The sequence below is a fragment of the Cydia splendana genome, chromosome 1, assembly GCF_910591565.1.
Source record: "Cydia splendana chromosome 1, ilCydSple1.2, whole genome shotgun sequence".
NCBI lineage: Eukaryota > Metazoa > Arthropoda > Insecta > Lepidoptera > Tortricidae > Cydia > Cydia splendana.
The window spans coordinates 23,635,545-23,663,104 of NC_085960.1; the positions used below are offsets into that span (position 1 = coordinate 23,635,545).

General features: G+C 35.6%; 1 protein-coding gene across 1 annotated transcript in view; it reads left to right on the forward strand.

Annotated features, from left to right (window-relative positions):
• The window catches only part of LOC134796972 (protein O-mannosyl-transferase TMTC2), a 120,303-nt gene extending 94,005 nt beyond the window's left edge, over positions 1-26,298 (forward strand). Inside the window, exons 5-10 of the mRNA XM_063769168.1 lie at positions 15,518-15,603; positions 17,507-17,769; positions 18,166-18,306; positions 18,443-18,527; positions 18,732-18,910; positions 25,576-26,298. Of these exons, the coding sequence (XP_063625238.1) occupies positions 15,518-15,603; positions 17,507-17,769; positions 18,166-18,306; positions 18,443-18,527; positions 18,732-18,910; positions 25,576-25,743 (922 nt within the window). The 3' untranslated portion in view covers positions 25,744-26,298. The remainder of the gene's footprint in view (positions 1-15,517; positions 15,604-17,506; positions 17,770-18,165; positions 18,307-18,442; positions 18,528-18,731; positions 18,911-25,575) is intronic.
• Positions 26,299-27,560: the final 1,262 nt, after the last annotated feature.

The window sequence follows — 27,560 nt, forward strand, 5'->3', positions numbered from 1 at the left end:
TTCACTGATACGTGAGTCTAGTCGAGAATAGAGGCTAAAGGTATAGCGCCATCTTTTTGAGCGATGGCGCCATGCCTTCGGCCTACTCTCGACTAGATGGCGATACTTTTTGACATTTAACAAATTTAACACATATCAGTAAAAAAATAAGAATCAAAGTCCAAGTTCTAAAAGTTCTACAAGTGTTAATCATTTGTGTCGAAAGATGGCAGTAAATGTACTGACTACATATGTAATTTACTTTGACAATATTCCTCTAGGTATTTCAAATTCTCTTTGGTTCAAGCAAACTGTTACAGCGTGTGTAGAGCCCGTACGTGCCACGACCCCGCGTGTTCGAATGCACTAGACCACATTATTCGGTTTCCACGAACTATCGAGCCAACCTCGTCATGATTAAGGCATACGAGTTAGTTTAACTTTTAAGTACCAGACGCTGCATTGTAATTGGAAGAGGTTTAATTGTTGGTTGAATTAATACATACTTAACCGTTTTGAATTATTCACGGTTAGTTTCACTAGACTTATATCGACCGGGATATAACGCGTGATTACCTTTTGTATTGTTTTCGAGCTTCCGGAAATTCGAGTGGTTGTTTTGTTCTTATCCCGGTCGATATAAGTCTAGTAATACATACTTGTGTTTTTTGTATTACACAGGATGTATTCCTTTATTTATTTGTCTTCTTAAGTTAAGTAAACCTACAGACAAAAATATTACAAAGTACGTATACCTAAGCATAACAATATTATTGTATAACTAGGGAAGATGAAAAATAAATTGCTCTTCTAAAAACAATATTCCTTATTTAACGGCCTCCTAGCCTCGTTGGTGCCTACGAAGCAGGAGGTTTCGGGTTCAAATCCTTGTAAGACTATTTGTTTGTGTTATTTATCTATATCTATCTATCTATAACAATATATCGTCGTCTTGTAACCACAAAACAAGCTTTATTGAGTTTACTGTGGATTTAGGATGATTTGTGTAAGATTGTCCCATAATATTTATTTATTTATTTATTTCCTCCTACTTAATACTTATACCTTGGTAAGTAGGTAATACAGTATCTTCAATGATAGGTATATTGCAAGTTTGCAATAAACATCCCGCTATATTTAAAAATCATTCAACCTTTGTATACTGATCTATTTATATAATTATGCGTTTATTGAGTACGAATGGAAGGCTGTAGGTAACTGTTCCGCGCTAGCATTTATGGGCCCGACGGGTGCCACGGGGCGCGGCGCGGCGACACTGGAACGCGCTGCATCGCCGATAAGGGGTAGATTAAACTCGTGTTTGCTCACACACACATATTTAACATTCTCGCCTGGCACGACAACGCTATTTGCATATTTGTTTGCAAATGTTTCGATGTGCGAAAGCAATATAATAAATTGCCTCGGTGATACGTTCTGTCCTACGGCATGTTCACGGTTGACGGGATTTATGATACCAATAATTGCGGTTTCGGCTTATTGGATCCGTATTATCGTGAGCGCAACCATCATTCACAGATTTCAAATTGCAATGATGTTTTGATACGGCCGGTCTTTACCAAAGGCAGAGATTGTTCTCATTGATACAGGCTATGCATCCAATAGCAATAGATACTCGGCACAATGAATTAATTAATGGCTGATTAAATATACTATAGCTCGATTTGACTCAGCTGAAATTATCATTCTGAATTTGAGCATCGAAATTGTGGGTATAGGCAAAGATAATTTATAGACTAGAGGAATATAATTGTCAAAGTAAATTATGTAGTCAGTACACTTACTACCATCTTTTGACACACGCCATCTTGCATCATCTTTCATCATCTTTTATCGTCTTTTTAGAACGCCATTTGACTTTGATCCTTATTTTTTCACTGATATGTGTTTCGATATGCCAAAGGTATGGTGCCATCTTTTTGGGCGATGGCGCCATCCCTTTGGCCTACTCTCGAGTAGGGGGCGATACTTTTTGACATTTAACAAATTTAACACATATCAGTGAAATAATAAGGATCAAAGTCAAATGGCGTTCTAAAAGTGTTAATCATTTGTGTCGAAAGATGGCAGTAAATGTACTGACTACATAATTTACTTTGAAAATATTCCTCTATTTCAAATTCTCTTGGATATAAGTAGTTAAGGAGTGATCCGGAAAAAAAGTAGCAGCATATTATGTGGATTTTTCATTTTATTTTGTAATAATTTGTAAGCAGTTCATTTCTATAGTGATCTGTAGATACTATTCTTTACAATTAAATACACTCGTATTTAATACAAAAGGGTGAATTAGAAATTTTCGCGTTTTATATTACATCTCTCATGACACTTTTGAACAGTGTCTTTTGAAGGAAATTATAAGGTATTTCTCATACACATCGTTTTTTCTAAAAGTTTGATAAGCGAATTAATGCATTATAAAATTATTTTTCGTTCTATATAAAACTTTTTTTATACTTTGTGATAGTTTCATGGAATTTATACTTTTGTACATTTGCCATTTTTACAGAAATTTGTCTTCCATAGAAAAACCTCTGTCAGAGGTTAGATTGGAGAGACTTCCTAACTACCCAAGATAAATTCCAGTTTATTGGAATAGCTTATTCGTTAGATGATGTTCTTAAAAGCATAAAAAAAGTTATGAAACTGGAACTTCATTTGTGGCGTTGTAGAAAACGGTCAACAAATATTATCAAATTGTACTGTTCAAAAAGTTACAAAGTAAAGCCTGACAACAGTTTATTTGACCCTCGCCATTTTGCGGATTTTCAATGGTACTAATTTCTTTTACTGGCAACAAGTACTGTTTGACAACGAACGTTGGATGTCATCGAATATCACCGATGTAAACAAACGGAAAATATCTACGAATATATTCAAATATAAACGGTTTTATTACAAAAATTCCAAAAAAATTACCAAAGATGTGAAAAAAATTGTAGTGAATGCAATCAAATACTTACAGCTTAAAAAAGACGAAGGATTACATAGCATTCCAATAAACAATGTTTTGAAGTTGGTTGTTGACATGACCGGTATTGACATTTTATAGTGCGATTTTATTGAACTGGTTAGTTGTTTGGTTTAAACTTTAATATTCCATTTAAGGTTTATGTAGATCAACGATAAAAATCCTATAATCGAATTGGAGACTGAACGTTTTATAATCGAGGTTGGTGGTCCTGAAAGCGACACAACATCTGATGAAAATCAGACTTCGTCAGAGTCAGAAAACGAAGAATATATGTATAAATATTGAATATTTAGAATCAGATTTTGACGAATAGGTAAATTGAAAGAACCGCATTCTCTGTAAGCAATGTTTTGACATTATACGAGTATCAACATGAAGCCAATGCCCACTACCCCGACTATACGTGACGTACGCACATTATGGCCATACGTAAGCTGTTTGCAGCGACACTATCTCAGGGTTAAATAAACTGTTGTCAGGCTTTACATTGCAATAAAAATGAGACCACTCAAGCAATTTCATATTTATCGATATTATTTTATTTTATATTTTTACTTTATAGTATAATTAACTAAATTACAAAAAAAATAAACTGCTTCATAATTAGCAAAAAAATATACCATATAATTCACTGCTACTTTTTTACTGGACCACTCCTTAGGCTAATTAACTACGATGTTTCACATTGTTTGACACCTTATATAATGAGAAATGGTAAGTATATTGATGTCATCTATGAACGAAGTATTATTTCTAAAAGTTTTTTCCTGAAAATATAGACATTTTTTGGAAAATAACAATGGTTCTGACGATCACATTTATTTTCACAATTTTGATTGTGATATTTGAGTCTAGTGAAATGATTTCTTACTCGTCGTCGATACCAATGTTTCTTTGAATCTAGCCTGGCGGTAAGGCAAGCAGCATTCAAACAATTTCGTGGGTTCCAGCCGTGGCTTGTATCAAGCTCGGAACTTATGTACTTACAAAATATGTATTGATATTTACCAATAGCTTTTCGGTGAAGGAAAATCTTCGTTAAATCGGAATAATACGAAAAGAAGTAGGTAGGTACCTAGTTTTCCACTCTGTGCTGAACAAAAAGTAGTACTTGTGCCAACCAATTCTTAAGTTTGGTTAGCTGAGTGGACCCCATACTCTCTACATCTTCTCTTAGACAAAAAATTTGGATAATACTGTGAATATGATATATTATGTTAATAAGGAATAATCATTTAATTTAATGTAAACTTCATAAACAAAGAAAAGAGAAACTTACCTGATGCATACTTGAATCCACAATCAAACTATATCCCATCAAAATCATTACGTGTATCTTAAAATATGCAAGTCTAGTAACGCCTTTCGTCTACTCCAATAAAGTTTTGAGATGTAGACCAGGTAACTGTAAAATAAAATCCTATCTACCAGAACCAACTTTTAATGTTTTGTTGGGCGTGGCAAGTGCTAGGCCTCTATAACAGTCCGTTATAGTAAATACAGTTTCTTGAGTAATGACCTTTATCAAATGCCTGCCGCCTTGTATTTAGACAAGAGCATTTTGTCACTATTCTCATAATTATAAAAAATCAGCTGACCCTTATTTCATGCAAGACAGTACCCCTTATTTAAAAGGATTTCAATGTCCTAATGTGTAGTTATATCAACCTTTGTTATATCTTGTATCTTAGTTTTTAATGTAATAAATATATAAATATTTAAACAACCATAATGGGGTTCTATCGCTAAAAACTATCGCTTCCTGAAGCACTACCACCAGTTTTAACATTGACATATTCACTCACGTTTGAGTAACTTACTTTCTATGCATCTCGCTCGTACTCGCATATTAGTGCAAGCGAGATGTATAGAAAGTAATTTACGTGGACGCGAGTTAATCTGTCAATGTCAAAACTGGTGGTAGCCGTACTGAGCACCATAATCGACGTTATTTTAATAACCGGCAAAGCTGTTAATTATTTGTAGCTTATTTTTTACCACGCTAGTATATTTTACCTGCTGCATTTATGTAAATACGAATTTAGAAATAACTTCTTAATCCGTATTTGATAAAGTTGGTTACGAGTTTGAAGTTTCTGATTTCCCACGACGACGCGCCCGCGACTAGGCCTCGTTTAGTGTCAAAGCGCCGACCGCACTCAAGCCAACTAAAACTTTATAACAAACTTTCCATCACTAAACTAAGCTAAGCTTAGCGATCGATAAAACTTTAGAGTAAAAAAAACATAGGTTTTTTGTCTATATGTAGATAAAAAAATGTCTTTCTGATTGGATACCTGTAGTGAAAAGATTGAGAACAGTGTTATACAATAATTTATCGTTCTACAAATGTATTTGTCCACGTTTCCTTTTATTTCGATTTGCGACTGTTTATGGCTGATTTATTTTACAAACAAGGTACATTTTACAAGCTTTTATTTACTTTCACCTGTCCCGTTGTCTGCCTGTCGGTCTGTAATCAAATCTTGTAAGTTAAATTTGATCCACTTCCCGGTTTCCGATTGAGCTGAAATTTTGCATTCATGTATAAATCGGATGACAATGCAATGTTATGGTACCATCGAGCTGATCTGATGATGGAGACAGGAGGTGGCCATAGGAACTCTGTGATGAAACAACGCAACCTAATTGTGTTAGGGGTTTTTAGAATTGTCTCGATGAGTATTAGTTGTCTGTCGTAGGAAAAGTACAGTCAGCGATAAAAGCTTGTACCAAAAATTATATTTTTGCTAAAAACTTATTTACTCGTACTTACATAAATATTAAATATGTGTTTAATGTGCTCACGTGGCTGAAACATGTTTTTTTTTGTAGAAGTTATTTTGTAGAAGACGTGTACATCCGAAAAACGTAGAAAACATTCGTAAAATTAGTTCACCTGAAATAGAGCGCCTTATATTGTATGTTTTGTGGTAACTGAATTGTTAAAAGTGCTTGTTGATCTTAACATGCTAGTTAGGTATTGAATGAAAATTCAGTTATATTAATAATAATGAAAGTCACGACCCCATCGCCGCTGGTTTTACCAGTGCAATCAGTCAACGCAGGGCAGCTTGTGGCGAGCTGTTGGGGATTAGCGACCTCACGTACCCGAGTGCTCCTGGAGAGTTCTGTTACCCGCAAGGAGGGTGGGTGGGACAGGATTCTCTGCCTTTGGCTTGCCTTAGCCGGCCGGCCAGAGTGGAGTCGTTAGAGCTATAAGCTCCAGGGGTGGAAGTGAAATATGCATAAGACGCGAGTTGGCACAGTGGCTGTTAACAGCCACTGGGTAGAAAGCGGCGCACACCTCTCGACACCCCTGAGCTGCTCACACCGGTGTTGCCCTTGAGCCATCCTAGATGTCGCTTTTTGTGGGGGCCCATCTTGTGAGGGCGAGTCACCGTCTGCCGGAAATAAAATTGCATACCATTTTATTAGGCAGGCGTCCTGTTTTTTACCCCACAGCCCAGTTCTTAGTCCATCGCTTTCACCCAATAACCTAGTTCATTTTAGATTCCATCAACTCTCAATAGTCCTTACACCCTGGCGGGTGCTGCCTTTGCGTGCGTCCCATGACACGGGCAAGGGCAGCCTCCGCTCGGTGTACCCCTTACATTAAAGTATCAAAAGGGCCTCTACGTGTTGGCTTCGGCTCCGCGCTGGTGTTCCGTGATGGGAAAGACATGAAATTCATATATATAATAGTACATTGTGCAACGAGGGGGTAAGTGAAATTTTGCAAACGAGTGCATTGAAGACTCGAGTTTGCAATATTCTTACCCCCGGAGTTACACACAATGTTTTCATCACACTTGCGAAATAATGGGGTTGGCAACTGTCAACGGTTTGCATAGATGGCGCCATCATAGCTTGCCCCTTTTTCTATGAGATTTGGCTTAAAGGGCTGGCATCCAGGGCATTAAAAAAACAAAAATTTGACACAATTCTAGGGATTGACGGGGCAAGCTATGATGGCGGCATCTGCTAAATACTTCGACCGGCCAACCCCATTCTTAAATACGGTGACATTTCAAATATTCGTCCGCCATATTGTCATTTTTTGACAGGGTTAGACATCGGAGGCACATGCCAATCTGGCATTCAGTCATGATTGAAAATTGTGTAGAGTCGGACCAAGAAAAGTCTGCAGCGGATTTGATAGCCCACGCAGTGCAAGTGTCATTTATACGTCATAATTTCATAGAAGTTTGACGTTTAAAATAACACGTGCACTGCGTGGGCTATCAAATCCGCTGCAGACTTTTCATGGACTGACTCTAAATATAATTTATGTAAATGGCTATTAACTTATTAAAATTAAATATTTTAAAAATAAACAATACGATTTAATTATATTCTTTAGTATTTTGAAAGTAAAACTCATTTTATACCTTGAATTTTAATAAGTATTTTACTTAGAACCATGTAGTTCGTATGATTAAAAGTAGGAATTACATTTTCGCACGTGTATTGTACAACGTTTTACAGTACATATACGGCCCTATAAATTTTTGACATAGGCATGTATTGTGCTTAATCCCGCCCTAGGACGGTAAAGTAGCACCATATGTACTGTAAAGAGTATTACGACCATAAAATATTCAGCTATTTCATCACTATCACTCTAATGTCACGACCCAAGCCACTTACTCCATTTTCAATAGCTCACTATTTCTAACCTAGTTTCCCACCAAGAGGCGCCGCTCACGGTGATTCGATTTTCTCGTAAGAGCCCTTCTTTCTTATATTTTCTTTGTTTTCTAAAAAAGCTCGTTTATGTTTATGCGATAATTTCTCGTTATTTTCTTGCAGAATATTTTTTATATTAGACACAGCACAGGTCAGATTCTAGTTGCACATTTGCTTTCTATCAAATAAGTGCACCTAAATTATATTTACAGGGGTTTATTCAACACTTAACCAAATCGCGAATTTTGTCGCGATTTAGGGGTGGGTGGGTCCCATAGCAAAAGCGTCTGAGTGTGACATTGGCATATAATATATTCACCTCGAAGATATGGTTAAGTGTTGAAAAAGAAAACCATATACACGGGGTTTTTGAAAACTCTGTTATCTTCGGGGTACTCATGGCTACATAGTAATACATTTACGGAAACTGAATGGTATAGTTAAATATAAAAAAAAAATACCTTGTTTATTAAGATTTTTTTTACTTTTTTCTAAGTAATTAAATGCTGCGAGTTCTTGTAACTATTTAACTTAACCAAACAATTAAAAACTTTCATCAACATATTATCAATATCATTTCGAACATCGTTTGTCCAAGATAGTACCTATACTTGCTTTTAATATAAAATGCATAACTTCATACTACACCCTAATCAAAACGTAAACAAGGCAAGTAAGTGTACTAGGGGCGTTATCAGTTAAAAAATAATTGGGTCAAACAGATCACTGTGTTATGTCTTTCCTGTAGACATACACAAGAGTTAAGGGCTATAAAGGTTAATTTTCTTATTTAACCCTTATCCACGTGAAAAGGTCCTCCTTTTATTTAAAGAACTATGATAAAATCATTACTTACATGCCCACAAGCTGTTAACTATTGCCCACAGGAGAGAAAACTAGCGTGTTATCGCGAACAGCACATTTTTCTCTCCTGTGGGCAATAGTTAACAGCTTGTGGGCATGTAAGCAATGATTTTATCATAGTTCTCTAAATAAAAGGAGGACCTTTTCACGTGGATAAGGGTTAAATAAGAAAATTAACCTTTATAGCCCTTAACTCTTGTGTATGTCTACAGGAAAGACATAACACACTGATCTGTTTGACCCAATTATTGATTATCTCCGAATTTGAGCTAATTAGAATACCGGTGTCTTTGAGAAAGTAACTTAATGTAAGTTCAGGAATGCACCCTTATAATTAAAGGAGTTTAAAAAACACGGTTAAGTACTATAATAGGTAACTACAAACACATATCACGGCACCAATCAGATCCTTTTTGTAAAAATATCGTGATATCATTTTAATTTAAAAATTCGGCATCAATCGAATATCATACCCATCATGGCGATAACATGCTCAGAGCGAATAATATAATTTTACAAAACTTATTGTGTTGATGTGCTAATAGCAATGAGAACAGGTCAAGCTGCCCTGTGAATATTGTTCCATTCTGAAATATGTATATATAAGCAGTTTATACTGTTCGTCGGAAAAACTAAATTAGGGTGAGAAAAAAATGTCCTATAATATTTATTTATTTTATTATTTAATCTGCCGCTTTTATCCGGTACACATATAGATTCACTTTTTTTAGGTCGTTTTCAGCTCGTCTCGATAGTTTAAACGTATTGGAGCTCAGCTACTTATGGTTTATTAGCTTTATTACTCTTTATTGACCTTCTAATTAAAAGAAGAAAGGTTTATTGACACTTCGGCTCGGTCTAGTTAGTGCACTACCTATTTGAATAATGAAAGCTCGCAACAAGTACTTAAGTAATATTTAGTGCCAGTTGCACCAACCACATTTGACAGACTGATCAACATCAGCCGGCGCGCCCCGGCGCTTTATTATGAAACTTTCCATACATAAAAATTTAGCGAACTCTTTAACGATACGAACAGTTTGGTGCAACCGACCCTTAGTTACCTACCAAAGGCACAGTACTTACTGATTTGACGCGTGTCAAGTAGACATCGTGAGATCATGACAAATATACATTACTGATGTCACAGTAATGTGTAGGTTTTTAATGTAAGTGTGATAGTGAACATTAATTTAACTGACAATTTGTCACGTCGCTAAATCGCGGAATGTCGGTATTGCGTGACTACGTAAAGCCCGACGCAGACATCCGAGCCGTTTCGTGAACATTCGTCGCATAAATTACTTTCAATTTATACGGGCTGCGTTTACGGCGCTCGAACGTGCCAAATTAAACAAATACGTGTGATCATAATTTATGCGTCGTTACACGTTTATAATTTGGTGCCAGTGGTGCCCAATTATTTTGTTTGCATTATGGAAATTCATAAAGCCATGTTGTCTAACTGTGTGAGCGATGTTTGCCAGATTACCTAATGACCACTGCAAGACATGAAATCACAGATAATTTCTAAAATAATACGAATAAGTAGCGAATCGTCCCTTACATTATATTATTATCATCCGAAAGGATTTCAATACTTGACAATGTCTTGTCTAAAGAAGGCCATTATGACCACAGCATCACAAGGGGCCGAGTTTGTTTTTTTACTTCAGTAATTTTGTGAAATGTTGATTATTATAGTTATACGAGTATGTGGGTAGTAACAGAAAACACTTAACTGATCAGAGATATCAAGGGCCAACAAATCCCAATTCAACAAGGCTACTTACGTTCAAAAACTTTTAAAATATTGAGCATAGGTTGTAATAATAGTTATACCTAACAAATCCTTTTAGTGACACCAGTTGTCGTTAAAATATAAAAAAAAATCCTAATAAAGCGGTCTAATTACCTACTTGCCACACAAAAACTCTTTAGCCCTATTGGCCATCGGACATCACCATCAGTAAACAAGGTGAAGTGCTAGGCAAGCTGATAAAGTTCTAACAAAAATAACTAACATTAAATTTGGTTGTTCAGTTTGTAAACAACTTTTAATTAAATTTTAATACCTGCCTTTAGATAATAAGTAAGTACCTAAATACCTTAACAATAACCAACATCACAAACAACCCTAAGAGTTTCAATATAAATTAGTAATTGTTATTGAACATTTAATTGATTCTCTTAGAAACTTGGTAACTGATTAATCAAAAATTTAACAAGAATTGTGAAATAAAATAAATTAAGAACAACTAATTTAATTTTGCCTATTTTATTGTATTGTAATATTGAGTCGGCTATAATAATATTGTGGTTATATTTCTGAGTAAGTAAATATGTTCTATTAATAGACCTACGAACACAATAACCATGAAAGGCAAATTAGGTTACATTGTTAACATATGTATGTTAGGATTGAAACCATAGTGATTCGCCATTGATATCGAAATATCGAGTTCGAACCTACCGACTGCTCAGAGAAGAAGAATGGGTCGTTTTACCGTTAAGTAGGTCTCTTTAACGATAGCGTCTAAACCTCTTTAAAATACAACGTACAAATAGATCAAATTATAATAATACACATGCCCGATACTTTTTAATAATACCTATACAATACGGAAGTGCAAAATAATGAGCGGTAGCAAACAGCAATCGACAGCACGAAGTCCTGTAATGTGCTCTTTGTCTAGACTTACACAATAATGAGAGAGGAATTAGTAACAAATTGTTAGTAGAGTATGGTCGGGTCGGACGGTTCTCATTAGTGTTCGCCGGGCCCACGTTGAGCCAGGCTCGTTGCGGAGCCTGCATTATTCATGTGGACAATATTGCAGCCGCGGTGATGCGCCCGCTAAGTGAAGAGCGCCAGCGTTTATTGGCAGAACTTCTGTTATGTGGCCCTATTAGCGGGACACATCGTTCGTTTGCAAGCGTGATTGCTTTTAGTGCACTGCGAGTATTGCCCCGGTGTCGCTTTGTGACGCGTAAAGCGACACTTTAGTGTCAGAAGAACCTCTGTGTTCAGTTAAAACCGTCGCCGTATGTGCAGTTTCAAAATGTAGCACGTTGAAAATGTCATGCAATCAATGCACGTATATTATGTTATGTCCTAGCCTACTTAACCCTTGAAAGGACATGTTGTTAAGGAGTGGTATTTCTAAAGGATATACAGTGTTGTAAGGTGAAGGCGCACTTCGACCCCTTCACCTTAATCATCGAATCAGCATTTACTTTGAAATTGGAAATTGACAAATAATACTTACCTTTAGATCAGCTTGTACGTATATAAATATAAATGGTAACTAAGATAGCACTATTGAAACTGTGTCCATTAAGTATTTTATCATTTACTCGTAAATTTGTTTACTGTTACTTAACAGTAAACAAATAATGATATTGGTCGATTTGTTGAATATAAATCTGTTATATTTTTTTTCCTTTCTTTCTAAGTAAACTCCTTATCTCTATGAATTTCTTCTGCATATTATACATATATAGTTCTCCTCATCGTTTTGGATGACGGCGACCAAATACCTAAATATTATTGGACGTTGGCTAGCGTGAACCCTGATGTGGCCGGCCAGGCCAAACTTGCTCTTAAATACTTATGCATATTAGTGCATTTCTAATGCGTCCCTGATATAAAAAAAAACGCCATGGCCTTTCAGCCTTTGTTCAAAGGATCCCAGTGGCAAGTACCTTAGACCCATTTCGAAACAGTGATTTTGATGTTAGACAATACTTCTCATACTATCTTCATTAAATACTTACATACGAGGGGTGTTCAAAATATTCTCGGTATGAGAATGAAAACAAACAAGTACGAAAAGTTTTATATTTTTATTTTTCAATATACTCCCCCCCTATGTTCATCCACTTAAAAGATCGATCAATTATTTTTTTTAATCCCTCATAAAAATATTTTTTATATTTGGTGTAAAAATGCTCCTCCACTGCCGCCTTCAATGCTTCATCCTCAGAAAAAAAAATCCACGCAGATCCTTTTTAAGATTGGGGAACAAAAAGAAATCGCTGGGGGCTAAGTCCGGATTATACGGTGGGTGAGTAACAGTTTTAAACCCACATTCAACAATAGCTGCCTTGGCAATATGAGCAGTATGGACGGGGGCGTTGTCACGCAGAAGCAGAACACCTTTGGTTAACTTTCCTCGCCTCTTTTCTTTGATTGCATCCTTTAATTGACGTAGAATGTTAGCGTAGTACTGTCCTGTGATATTTAAACCTTTTTCTTTATAGTCGATTAGTAATATTCCTTCACAATCCCAAAATATCGTGGCTATGACCTTGCCAGCTGAAGGGACGACCTTGAACTTCTTGGGATGAGCTGAACCCTTAATGTGCCACTGCATGGACTCTTGTTTACTCTCTGGGTCATAATGATGAACCCAGGTTTCATCTCCAGTAACTATTCCTTGCAGCACCTCATCAGGATTTTCACCGCACAGGTCAATAACATCGAAACAACACGCTACACGCATGTCTTTTTGAAGCCGAGTCAGCATTCGCGGAACCCATCTTGCACTTACTTTTGACATATTAAGATGGTCATGGATAATATCATGTATGATACCAATAGAAAGATTGGTTACTTGAGCTATAGATTTTACCTTCACTCGACCATCTTCCAATGTAAGTTTTTCCACTTTATCAATATTTTCTTGTGAAGTAGCTACTACAGGCCGACCAGGTCTAGGGTCATCTTCAATACTCTCCCTTCCACGTTTAAATTCGCTTGACCACTTTTGAATGGTAGATAAAAAAGGAGCAGACTCACGGTAAACACAATCCATTTCCTCTTTTATGGTTTTTTTTATTTTTACCCTGTTTTGTCGAGAATCTTATGAAGCATTGATGTTCTAATTTAGTTAACATTGTCAATTCGCACATGATGTTCATGTTTGTTCAGCAATTGCAGGTAAACAAAAGAACATCTCGGTTCGAATTATACTTTTTTTTAATGTCAATGAATAAACCTTAGCAGCCAGTAACGAAAGAAATTTTAGAAGAGGTTGTAAGATATCAATACCGAGAATATTTTGAACGCCCCTCGTATTTTTTGCAGGCGCTCGAATGCTCATGAGGCCAATTTGAACTTTTATTTTGATATGTAAATAATGTTATTTTGTTATCATTTGCGCGTGCATTTCCCTCGTACATGTATTGGAGCTCGTATATGTATTGGAGCAAGAGAGACAAACGAGTGAATGATAACAAAATGACATAATTTAGATATCATTTTGACTTAAATATGTAAGTTTTAATTGGCCTTCATATGTGCACACATGAGAGCGCAACACACTGACAGTCAGAATCAAATACAGTTGACTATTGATTGAATTTATTGTTATTTAATGCAGGCTCCTGCTGATAGTTGATAGTTGTCTAATTGCATATTGATTTTAACAAAAGCAAAAAAACAATACGTCACAATTTATTCTAGCATAGTCTGATTTGATGCCGAGCTTTTACTTGTTACACCATCCGTTTAGCTAGTAGAATGACGTAGTTATAGCCATACGTGTTAATTTTTTATCATCATACTGTTCTGCTCTACGAGTCCTTGTCGGCTCGGAACTTAAGCCTGCGTAATTATGCAATCTCGTCCTCATCGTACGGCCGATGCTGCCTCTCGCCGGTAATCGTCTAACTGTTACTAAAATTGTCCTTCGACATCAGAAAGGGAGGTGTTTTTCCTTTTACTGTAATAGCGCTCAATCGATATCTCAGAAAGTAATTAAAGTATTGTTAGTAACGCACAGAAGGTCCACTATTATACTTACCCAAATCGATATTTGATAGTTAAAGCTCATCACCAAAATAAATCGTTCTTCCTCGTATATAGGAATCTACCTACGTTGTAATGAATGTACCTATTTAGTATGGGTAGGCACAAACACATGTCACGTGGTCAAGTTGATGCTCTTTTAATGAGGCTTAGATATGTATAAGCAATCATGTCATCATGTAGGAAGTACAGTCAGGCGTGGCTCACTCCGCGATTTCGTCGCTTTGGTAGCTAAAAGTACATCCGTTCCACACCAATTTTGGCGGCTAGCCATAAGTCGTGCGTGGCGCTGTCGCCACCTAGCGGCCATATCTGTCCTGATCGTAACAGACGCGTTTTATTAGAGAGTGAGTCTTCTGTACCTAGTACTATTATTTATTATGTGGTACAGTCAATAAAATTTATATATGTACCATTTCGTACCTACCTTGTCACACTGACAATTAATATGAAAGCCGCTAGGGGTCTGGCATTATTGTTATTGTGACAAGGTACGAAATGGTACAGACATCAAATTTCTCGACCGTTCAGTGACACACAAAGTTTAACAGAACCATCGGAAATTATCTTTTATTTTATTGTAGGTATCCCTGCTTGTCGTCGGAAAAAAACATCTAGTATAGGTATTTTTAAAACTTCATTCTTTATATAGTTTTTAGTGGTCTATTTTGTTTAACGTTAATATTTGCTAATGTAAGTATCTGCCCGTGCGTTTCAACTCAATTCCGATTTAGCAGATTAGCAATGTAATGTGCATACTGGTTACCAAAATATCGGAAAGCAGTTTCACCAAATGTATAGTTAATATAGTGGCTATTAACCTAGCTGAAAACGTTTCATTGGGTATACTTTGCACTAGGCATACAAAACAGATAACTTTTTATAACATGAAATATTGTTTTAAGTACGGGTTAAGTAAGATTGGGAATGCTAAAATGAAATGCATATTTAAAGAGTAAAAACTACAAATTTACTAATACAAATACATACACTCATAAAGAACGTAAGCGACATTTTACAAATTTAGTTCACTTAGATCTCATTTTCATCGATAGCCGTATATTTCGCTTTTACTTATAATAATGTATTGTTGTGAGTAATGTCAAACCCGAAGGGCTATACTGTCCGATTGTTGAAAAAATTGTTAATTTGTGTTAACGCTTATTTGATTGTTTCAGAGGAATCATACTGCAAAACCAAAGGAGATACGGAGAAGCTATAAAGAGTTTTGAAAAGGCGATTAACTTCCGACCTTCCATGGCTTGTAAGTACCTAATCTGGATATACATACCGGGTGTGGCCTGTAACACGAGCAAATAATTAAAACATAGATTGTACTCCTCAAACGGTGACACTTTAGTTCAACAACTTTTCAAAATTATGAAGTATTTAGACTCCCTATTTTTCATACAAAATAAATATTATCTTCAATGGACGCCATCGCCACGCCATATCATTGTGATTGACGTTGCTTGTCACGCCTTAAACATAATAAAATTCGCAATACATTGCATCTTAGAATAAACTTTAAGGTGTATTAAAAATCAAACCACAAGTTATTTTTAAAAGTCGCTGAACAAATGTTGGTCAATATGAGGAGTACAGCCTACAGTTTAATTTTTTGCTCATGTTACCGGCCACACCCGGTATGTACTTGCCGATCATTTTCTAATACACGATATCCGCAAACCAAACTAATAGGTTAAAACTGGCAAGGTCGTAGCAAAAGAGTAAAAGATATTGTAATATAGGTATACGTACCTGGTCATCAGTTTGCTTTGGGGAATACCTATAATAATCGTAGGAAACAGATAAAATTTAAAAATAAAATAAAACGAATAAATACGTTAGTTGATGTAAATTATAATTATCAACCAATTTAATAATTTTCACCATAAGCGAAAATTAATAGTGCATAGTCATTATTTACCAGGTCACTTTTAAAATACTTAATGAAAATGCAATGCTTTTAAAAATAACCTTTTTACTTGCACAAGTATGGTAACAGGTTTTCAAATAAAAGCCGAGTAGGTTAAAGTTAGCTCTGTATACCGTTAGAAGGAAAGTTGGGCCCGTGTTGAAACCAACTTTCTACTTTCAGTAAAAAATAAGGATTAAAAGAGAAAAGATTTTACGTTCACTGTAAATTTACTCATAGGGGAAGATAGCCAACATTCGGTCACTTTTTAGATTTTGATTTTTCAAAAATTGGTCTTAAACATAGATTGCTCAATTAGTTATTATAACATTCTGCGTAAATTCCGCTCCCTACTCAAAAAGTTAGAAATCGATAACTTTTATAAATTTTATAATAAATGAATAGATTGAATTTTAGTAGAAGCTCTCGAATGCACGAATCTACACCTAGGGGGTACATTCGTACATAGGTAGGGGAACATTCAGTTTAACATCAAAATAATTATCATATATATTTTTGATTGGCCATGAAAATAGCAATGATGTAATAAATTAAACGTTAAAACTTTTCGTCAATAAAAACATACTTTTCTTACAATACAAAATGTTACATTGTTGACATGACAAACAGGTTTTTGTAAGACAATGTTCCTTCCAAAACATCTTTTGTCGATGTAATACTTTTTTTTATCTATTAATGTGGTAATAGTGTCTTTCTGCTTATGATTTGTGGTATAGGGAATGACACTATCTTTCCCTATCATATTTGGAAATTTTGGTAATTGGGGTACATTAGTACAGTTTGTTTGTAATCAGGAATGTGCCCCTCTAGGTAGGAACCCCCTGTACAAACCTACCCCAAAGGTAAAAAAATGAAGATTTGTGCCTGCCCATAAATCATGTAGCAGAACCTACAAAATTCCTATAAATATTAGGATAATTAGAGATTCAAAAATATGGTTTAAATATCTACAGTGGGTTTTGTATTTTATTTAATTTCATACTGACTTCATATCATAATACTATTTTTTTTACAAAACAGTGTTAGTTAGAACAAAGAACATGTAACAATAAAAACTGGTGGCCTTGTAGCGGCATTCGATCTTTAATTTCTTTTTTTTTATTTTGACATTAGTCGCAGTGCATAGCAGCTATTAGACGCATTTCCCTACTCGTTCTGCCTTCTTAACTATCTACTTTAAGTTCTTACATCTACCTATTATTAATTCTCGACGACTGTGCCCCTACAGTGGCGTACGTAAATCTCGGCGTATCGCTGATGGCGGATGGGCGCCTCGCCGAAGCAACCAGCGCGCTCCGCGCGGGCGCGCGCGCTGACGGCGTGCGTGTGCGCGATCGGCGCGAGCACGACGCCGCCCGCGTCTCGGCGCTCGTGCAGCTTGCGGCGCTTCATTCGCAAAGGGGGCACTGGCACAAAGCGCTGTCAGCGTACAAGGAGGCTCTACAGATACTTCCGACTAGTAACGTCCCCGTTGTAGGGTGGACGAGACATGTAAGTTAAATTGAGACTTTTCATACACACAGTGCCCCAACAACAACATACATAAAAAAATCCAATGTGACATCGGGAAATCTGTAACGCCAATGTAATGTTGTTCAAATTAAGACAATATAATCCCTATCTCTCAATCCCAAATACATTAATTATTAAATATGTATTATTAATGCACTTCCACTGTAGCTATTAATTAATATTTACCTCTATAGTATCTCTAAGATGATAAAATCACATAAACTTTTCGGATTGCCAAACAAATTTTAGGACCAGGTATAACTTTGGATATTACTTTGTGTTGGTATAAATTTTATCTTGCTGTCATTCAATTAATCAATCAACCAACTCAAATGCAATCGAGTCAAATGATTAATTGGTATCCTGTCATACCAGAACCTGTTGTCCATGGTCGGCGAAGTGCACATGCAGCTCCAGCAGTGGGCGCAGGCAGAGCGCAGCTTGCTGTCAGCGCACGTCGCGTCGCCGCACCACGTGGGCACACACGTCGCCATGGCGAGAATACTTGCTAGGAATGTAAGTATAAAATTAATTTTTCGTGATATTACGATCAATTTACATGATTGGCATCAAAATAATTCGTAAAAAATGTGCAGTATTCGATGTATTCATTATTTTTGATATCTTTCAAGTATATATTCTATAAATACAGGCTACCCGGAGTGTGGAAGCGGAAATGTGGTTTAACAAGGCTCTACTTCTGGCACCAAATGATCCGTCAATAAGAGACCAATTTGGTACGTATTTTTTTCCTATTTACCTATACTTCAGTTAAAATTTTAATTGGTCGGAACGGAATTATGACGTACGTTTAAAGGATGCAATAATCAATAAATACGTATAACGACAACCACTAGCATTATACACTTACATAATATTAAATGTATGAGTTGGGCAGTATAACGTACAGCTTTATGATATTAATTAACACTCTGCAATAGGGATGTTTCTAAGATCACAAAGGCGAGTGAGAGAAGCCGCTGAGCAGCACGTTCTGGCAGCGCGCCTGGCTCCGACGGACGGCGTGCGCGCGGCAACGGCGGCGCGCGCGCTGCGGGACGCGCGCCGCTGTCGCTCCGCCGAACGGTGGTATGCGAAAGCTGTGCAGTTAAAACCTGAGGTAGTACTTTTTGTAATACATACATTCATAAACTTTGTTCATTGATTACCCCCGTTTAGTATAAAGAGTCCTTCCGCACACCCTCAGATCTCGATTTCCAACTCCTCGAACCAGTGATATACATACCTAATGCTATTAATGTTTGATATGTACCGAACCTTTTTTCCGGTTCCGGTTGTCAAAACGTCAACATCGAGTTAGTTTGCTCCTACTTTAATAATTCGAGAGTGATACTAAAAACTATCGCATAGTGCTAAAGTGTAGTACAGTGTGGAAAACTAGTTACCAAGTGCCTACGCAAATAATAAATTCCACTGATTACTGAAGTTACTACGAACAAACAGTGAATAATCATCTCCAATAATAAAGTGAGGTTAACCGCCTAGTCATCCTGACATTAGTGAAGTGTTGCCATATAAAGATTGCGTTTTGTTCGCAACCAAGATGAACAACGACGAATTGTTCGAAAAACTGAAACAACATATTAACAAGCAAACAGATACCTTAATTAAGAGAATAGACAACATCGAAGAAGAATTAAAACCATTAAAAGAAGAAAATACATACCTTAAGGAAAAAGTGTCAATCTTAGAGTCAAAAATAACCTCATTGAAAAATAAAAATAAAAGATATAATCTGATCCTGCACGGCTGGGCAGAAAGCAAGGAATCTAACTATGAAACTACTAAAAAAATATGTAGCCAAATGTCAAACGAACTTGAAATTGAATTAAAAGTGGACATGATATCAGGAATCCAAAGACTCGGCAGATATAACAATGAAAAAATAAGACCAGTCCTTATAACATTTACCTCAACCTGGGTGCGCAATGAAATACTACATAACAAAAAGAAATTAAAAAGTGGAATAACTGTAAAAGAAGACTTTTCAAAAGAAGTAATTGCCAAACGAAAGGAACTTCAGAAAGACTTAGAAAAAGAACGTGAAAACGGGAACATAGCTTACCTGAAGCATGATAAACTCATAGTGAAGCCCAAAAAACCAGTGTCCAACAAAAGACCTCTTATAATTTCACCGGAAACTAGCACACAGGAAAACAGAGAAGTCCGTAGACCCTTAAAAGTGAACAAATGTCAAGATCAGGATAAGAATGCCTTTGATATCATGAGAGAAGGCGCATACGCCCTTTCGTCTAAGAATGACTATAACAAATAGCAATTACAAAAAAGCGTTAGCAACCGGATTACCATTAAAAACATAACAAACCAAAAAGAACAGCCTCCCCCAGTACGGCCGGTCACCGAGGGGGCAGTAGACTACCACCCTCCAGCAAACCTTAAAAAACCAAAACGAAAACAATACCTTTATATATGCACATGGAATGTTAGATCTTTAGTGAAAGAAACAAGGATGATAGAACTTAAACACAGCATAAAGAAGTTTAATTGGGACATAATTGGCTTGTCAGAAGTGAAAAAGGAAGGAAAATCAATAACTGAAAATGAAGACTACATAATGATTTATCATGGCAAGAAAAGTGGAAGAAACGGAGTTGGATTCCTCATTAAAAAACATCTCAAACCCAATATAATAGATATAAAAACTATATCAGATCGTGTTATACGCCTAGATATAAGCCTACATCAAAAAACATACCACTTAATACAATGTTATGCTCCGACAGAAAATTCAAGCGAGGAAGACCTAGAGGCATTCTATGAACAACTTCAAATTGCTTTAGAAAATACAACTAAAAATACAATAGTAATGGGAGACTTCAACTCTAAGATTGGTATACCAACAGCAGAAGACAAAAAAGTCATGGGCCCATGGGGCTATGGTGAGAGAAATGAAAGAGGAAACACACTTTTACAGTTCTGCTTTGAAAACCAATTTTTTGTCGCCAACTCACTTTTTAAAAAGAAGCCTAAATACAAATGGACTTGGGTCTCACCAGCAGGAAATGTTAAAAACGAAATTGACTTTATCCTCGCTAAAAATACTAAAGATATTTATGATGTGCAAATAATTAATACTACATTTCCCACAGACCATCGACTTGTTCGAGCATGTATCAATCAGGATCTAGTGGAAAGAAAATCGCGAATTGGATGCCGAAACACAATCAAAAATTTAAATCCACTAGAGAAAGAATCTTTAAAAAACATCATTGAGGAATACATAAACGATGTGGAGTTTGATGATATTGATTTAGCTTATCAGAAATTGACAGAGAACATAAAAAAGGCAATGACAAAATTACCCATGCGCAAAAAATCAGAGGAATCTATAATCACACCATATATTGAAAAACTTATTAATGAGAGAAATAGACTAAAAAACAAAGAAAACAGAACACGCTCCGAAAGGAATCAACTGAAAGCCCTTTATAAACTTATCAAAAAACAAATTAATTGCAATCAGAAAAATCACCGCTATAAAATAATAGAAGAGGAATTGGAAAAGAGAGCATCAACAAAAAGAGCACAACGCAAATTAAATACTTCCAAACCTTGGCTCATGACTTTACATCATAATAACAAACATATATCAAACCGTGAAGAGCTTATCAATACGGCAACAGAGTTTTTTAGAAAACTGTACCAGAATAATGAATTAAGCCATCAAAATTTGGACCATCATAGCGATGAAAACATACCACTCTTCCTTGAGACTGAAATAAAACATGTCATACAGCTACTTAAAAGCACCAAAAGCCCCGGAGACGATGGGATCACAAACGATATCCTAAAAGCAATTATAGATCCACTCACACCAGTCTTGACCAAACTCTTTAATCAAATTATGACACAGAAAAGAATTCCTAAAGAATGGGAAACATCAATTATAACTCTACTCTACAAAAAAGGTGACCCTACTGCTATAGAAAATTACAGACCCATAAGCTTGCAACAGACTGTTTACAAGGTATTTGCTACAGTATTACTGAAAAGAATATCACAAGTGCTTGATAGCCACCAACCAAGAGAACAAGCAGGATTTCGGCGAAACTACTCCACTATTGACCACGTCTTTACCCTTACCCAACTCATTGAAAAGCATATCGAATATAGAAAAACATTATATATAGCATTCATTGATTATTCCAAGGCATTTGACTCTATACACCACAAGCCGTTATGGGAAGCGCTAGAAGAGCAGGGAGTACAAACAACATACATAAATATATTAAAAAAAAATCTACAGAAATAGCAAGGCGGCTGTCAAACTGGATAAAAAAGGAGAACCATTTCATATCCACAGAGGAGTGAAACAGGGAGACCCTATATCACCAAATTTATTTACAGCCCTTCTGGAATCAATATTTCGCAAGTTAGACTGGGACACCAAAGGGGTGATAATCAATGGCGAGTACCTAAGCAATCTCCGATTTGCTGATGATATAGTTCTGACTGCAAATAGTCATGAGGATTTGGTTTACATGCTTAATACATTGGAAAAAGAAAGCAAATTGTGTGGATTGCAGATAAATAGACAAAAAACCTTTGCCATGACAAACAGCGCAAAAATACCTATTATAACAGAATCGAGCCAAATAGAGTATGTGGACCAATATATATATTTAGGAAAAATAATATCATTTACTCAGCTAACATCAAATGAAGTTGACCGAAGGATAAAACTAGCATGGAGCAAGTACTGGTCCTTAAAAACAATATTTAAGTCAAAACTCCCCATACACCTTAAAAGGAAAGCCATGGACTCAATAGTACTCCCAACATTACTATATGGATGCCAAACTTGGACACTTACCAAAGACATCATACAAAAGATAAATGTTTTCCAGAGAGCAACAGAGAGAAGTATGCTTAATATTAAAAAACGTGACAGAAAAAGAAACTGTGATATTAGAAAAATAACAAAAGTAACAGATGCTGCCGAACTTGCATGTAGGCTAAAATGGAGATGGGCGGGCCATATAGTAAGAACAACCGACAATAGATGGAGTGAGAAGATTTTACATTGGCACCCACTTGAAAACAAGCGAGCAGCTCACCGCCCGAAGCAAAGGTGGGTCGATGATATTGTCAAAGTGGCTGAACATGCTTGGACCCGCAAAGCTAAGGACAGGACAGTCTGGAAGGAGCTGGAGGAGGCCTTTGCCCGACACTGGGCACCTCAATAAAAATAAAACAAATAAAATTAAATATCTTTTTAATGTAAATATGTATTTAAAAAGAGAAATAAAGGCTATATTATTATTATTATTATGTACCGAACACATCAAAGTTTCAATCACGTTTCTTTGTGTACTTTTAGTATCGACTCAGTCTTATCATTCTATCTAACAGATTCTTCATCCAACTGTGTTTGAGACCGAGCGGCGACGACTTGACAAAGGACCCCGAAATAAAAGTATTAAGCCTTTTTGACAGAACATTTACTATATACGGAAAATCTCAGATACCAGAACAGTTTTTATTGACAGTTGACAGATTGATCAATATGACTCACAGAGAACTATAAAACTTCCTATAGAATTAAATTTAGCGAACGCTTTAATGGTGACAGGCGGTTTGGTGCAACCGACCCTAAATCAGTCCATTTTTTTTCTTTTTAAATCCGTTAATGATTGTTAAAAAAATATGCGTATTTTAGATCTGTTACCTGTGAGACATATGATATAAGCACATACGTTGTGCTAATAATGATTGTATTGTAGTTTAGTTAGGGACGGTGAAAATAGATTTTAAATACCCTCTTCAAATAGTTCAACATTAAAATACTGTAAGCGACTCTATTCTTGATTTAGCACAAATTGTTTCAAGGTTACCAGTGGGTTTTATTAAATGTTGTATTAATAAATTCTACAGGGCTATTCAGACCTCCGCTCATTATATTTAGTGAAAGAGGGTTTAGGCTTCCCACGTTAAATTTACCGAACGATTTCAAAAATCATCTGTAAATCGCAATCATAGGTTTTCCAAGTGATTGTAATCCAACGTTACTAGTAGGTATACTTACTGTTTAGTTAGAACAACGCGTCCAATTCTGTGCTCGTTCGCAACCTTTATTGCATCATAGGATTAGTACTAGCGCGGGAAGAATAGCACCCAAGCGATAAATTAATCGTTACGGCCAGTTTATAGGATATATGTGATGCGATTGTCCGTACATCGTACTCCCACAACTTTATTGGTCCGATAGCGGCACGCTCGTTTATCTTCTCGCCAAAGGATCTATAACTCCTATACATAATCGAGATTAGTTTTATTACAGTACGACTATGTTTTTAATAACTCTTACATCTGACGATATACCTAGAGGTTTTTGTAAAGGTATAGATATTTATAGGTAGAATGTCTACATAATTACGTTAAGATGCTTGTGATACCGGTTTATTTATTTATATATCTAAAGCTTCAATTAGCTTTTTTACAGTACGACTATGTTTGTAATTACTCTTACATCTGACGATATACAGCTTTTTGTACAGGTATAGATAATTATAAGTAGAATGTCTACATAATTACGTTATTAAGACGCTTATGATACCGGTTTATTTATTTATAAATCTAAAGCTTCAATTAAAAAGAGCTTTGCAGTATACTTTTACGCAATAAGAGATACCCTACGCATAAATATTTTTTCATGAAATCAGAATTACGTAGGTGAGTAATTACTTCCTTTGCTAAATAATTAGTCAAAGAATAAACGATGAACCATTATATTCCATTAATTTTGTATTTAAATAGAGACGTCTCACCCGAAACAATGATTTTTTCCACTTTTCCTTCAAGCGTTGAATGATTGAATCATTAACCACTTAAAAAAGACATGAAATGTAAATTTGGATTCATGCGTGATTTGATAAGGAATAGTTTACTACTCAATTATATTACATACGAAAACATTTCCACTGAAATGTAGACTTAAAATACAGTTATTTAAATGTTACAATATTTCGAGCGGAATGACTTCAAAGACTCATCTAGAGCTTGCAGTCTAACTTCCTGTACGAAAACCAGAGTTAAACTTGATGCGAGAAGGCTTTCACGACAACTATTACCGCTAAGCGTGGCTTTAACTACACTTTACGGTCTCAAACGCGTAAACTCTTCACAATAATTATACAAAACATCTCGAAGCATTCTGCAATTGAAAATGTTACATGCAACCTAATACTATGCACCCTATAGTTTACTAAAACATAGAGTATCTGTATGCTCTTTATGGCCCCACAAGAGGACAATAACCAAGAAAAGATCCACTGAGCCATTAATACACTGTAATTAAAACATATACCTATCATTATATTCGACTGACTTATTTGTTTCTTCATTTTGGAATTTCGACTGACTTAATTTAATATTAGGATTCAGACGATCCCAATGTTGGATTGTCTTTCCTAAAGTGTTTTTTTTCAGTAGGTAGGTAATTTGCCCCATTTTTAAAAATGCAGATATGTCTGCGAGCGATATTCCAAATTTTTATATTAAGGAAAAAAATTAAAAAATTTCCTGCCGGAAGCGTAAATTCTTCAATTTTTTCCTTTAATATAAAAATTAGGAATTTGCCACTTGTTAACACTGTAGGAATCATGAAACTGGTCTAAAAGTTGAATAATTTTACGGTTTAGACTCACTTGTTTTTAGTCACTCGCGTGACATGTTTCGGAGAGCCTAGGTCTCCTTTCTCAAGCACTAACAAAAAGTTGGTCTAAAAGTGGCTCTTGTTTACAGGATGCAGAGTTCCATTCAAATTTCGGCGCAATATTACACTTAAATGGCAAGTATGCGGCCGCCGCAACATCCTACCGTCGAGCCCTGCAGCTGCAGCCTAATGACGAAATCACCAGCACAAACCTCAAGCGAGTCAAAGCACTTATGAGTAACCAGCGCAGAAAATAAGGACAAGACTAGTGTGGATAAAGCAACACATCAGGTAGTTTAGTGTATGTCAATTGCCAAAATATACATCGATAGAGTTACAGATTTATAATTTATTCTGATATTATTCGATTATTTACGGGTTTAGAAATAATTACTTACCTATTTTAAGTTACGGCAATGTGTAAGGCACACATTTCCATTGTATGTAAATTAAACAATAGTTTCCACGTAACAAGTAGTTAGGGATACGAATAATAATACAAATATTTGTTACATTAATGATAGGTCAGTATGGAATTTATTGCGATTTGATTAATTATAGGTGGTGTTATCTGATCGTATCAATACCTAAATTATTACGTTGTTAGTTTACCGCAAAGCTCAAAGGAACAAGTAGCCCGAGCTTTCAGCGGTTTGAGCTTTTGACGAATGAATTAAACGCGCACCTATATTTACGTAAATTAAAATATTGCGGAATATGCGTATATTGGGCGGTGAACAGATTTTATTTACATTTTAAAATGCTCGTCAGGCCTACAGAAATGCGTAGGTAATGGATATGATTTGATCGATTTCATACTACATACACAACTCAGGCAGCGCAGAATAAACAGTGTATTTTCAAAATTCTTGTTATATGTATGTATATACATATAGTCTACAAAAAATGGTATGAAATGTCGACTGTGCAAGTGTTATTACAAACGTCCTATGAAATTTTGACGTTTAAATAACACTTGCACAGTCTGGGCTATCAAAATCGCTGCCAACTTAGCTTGGTCTAACTCTACTTATTCCTATATTTTAGATGGCCTTCTTGAAACCAGAATTAAAAAAGTAAATCCTCTTTTGCGGGTGTGTCTTTCATGAAGAACTACTTAATGATGTAATATTTTACTTACTACGAAATAACGGCAGCATGTCGAAATAAAAATAAACTATAAATATAATTAGTATGGTATGATTATTTAAGTCCAAAGATTACTCAGTTCTAAAATTATATCCTTCATAAACCAAAACTGGTGTCACTACTCGTACCTACTTAGAATCTACTCGATAAAGTTTTGTTCACTGTCCAGCGGTCTTAAGATGGTCGCGCTTTTAGTGTCCAAAGTGTAGTCATTTAACTGGGGGCTTTTTACTCGTCAAAATGATATAGTGGCTTGCCAAACAATGGCCCAAATGTGATGGTAACCACGTCTCTTTAATATGTCACGTCAATTATCCTCCAGTTAGAATTACCACAAAACTAACTACCTAAAATTCGACTTTTTATATTGATTTGATATTGCATTATAATTGATATGCTAAAAAATTTGTTTATTTTTTATTTATTTAATAATTGCATTAATTTTATGCAGCCCCATTGTGATTTCATACAAACCTATGTATATTATTAAAGGTCTACGTTACAAAGTTAAATAAGTAGATAGTCATAAAATGTACATAGAATTTTAATATCATAACAATTTTATACAAGTGCATATAAGTATATCAATGTTGATACTTCCTATATACCTACCTGATTTTAATACTAAATCATTGCTGTTGCATTTTTAAAAATTAATTGTTTATGATTACTGTTTAGCGTCTTCCATCTAATTTTGAAAGTTGACTATTGCTTCTAATTCTTGGAAGTTGTAAATAAACAAAGAAATGTAAAAATACCTGTAAAGTTGATTCTTATAGCTGGCTCCAAATAAGAGGAGATTTCTTTTTTTATATAAGCTTATTTTGTATCTACATAAATATATAAGATTGGTAAACTGTTTTATTAATAATTCACATACTGAGTGCCTATGAGCTTAAGGGTTTTTAATGGAAGAGTCGTCCTT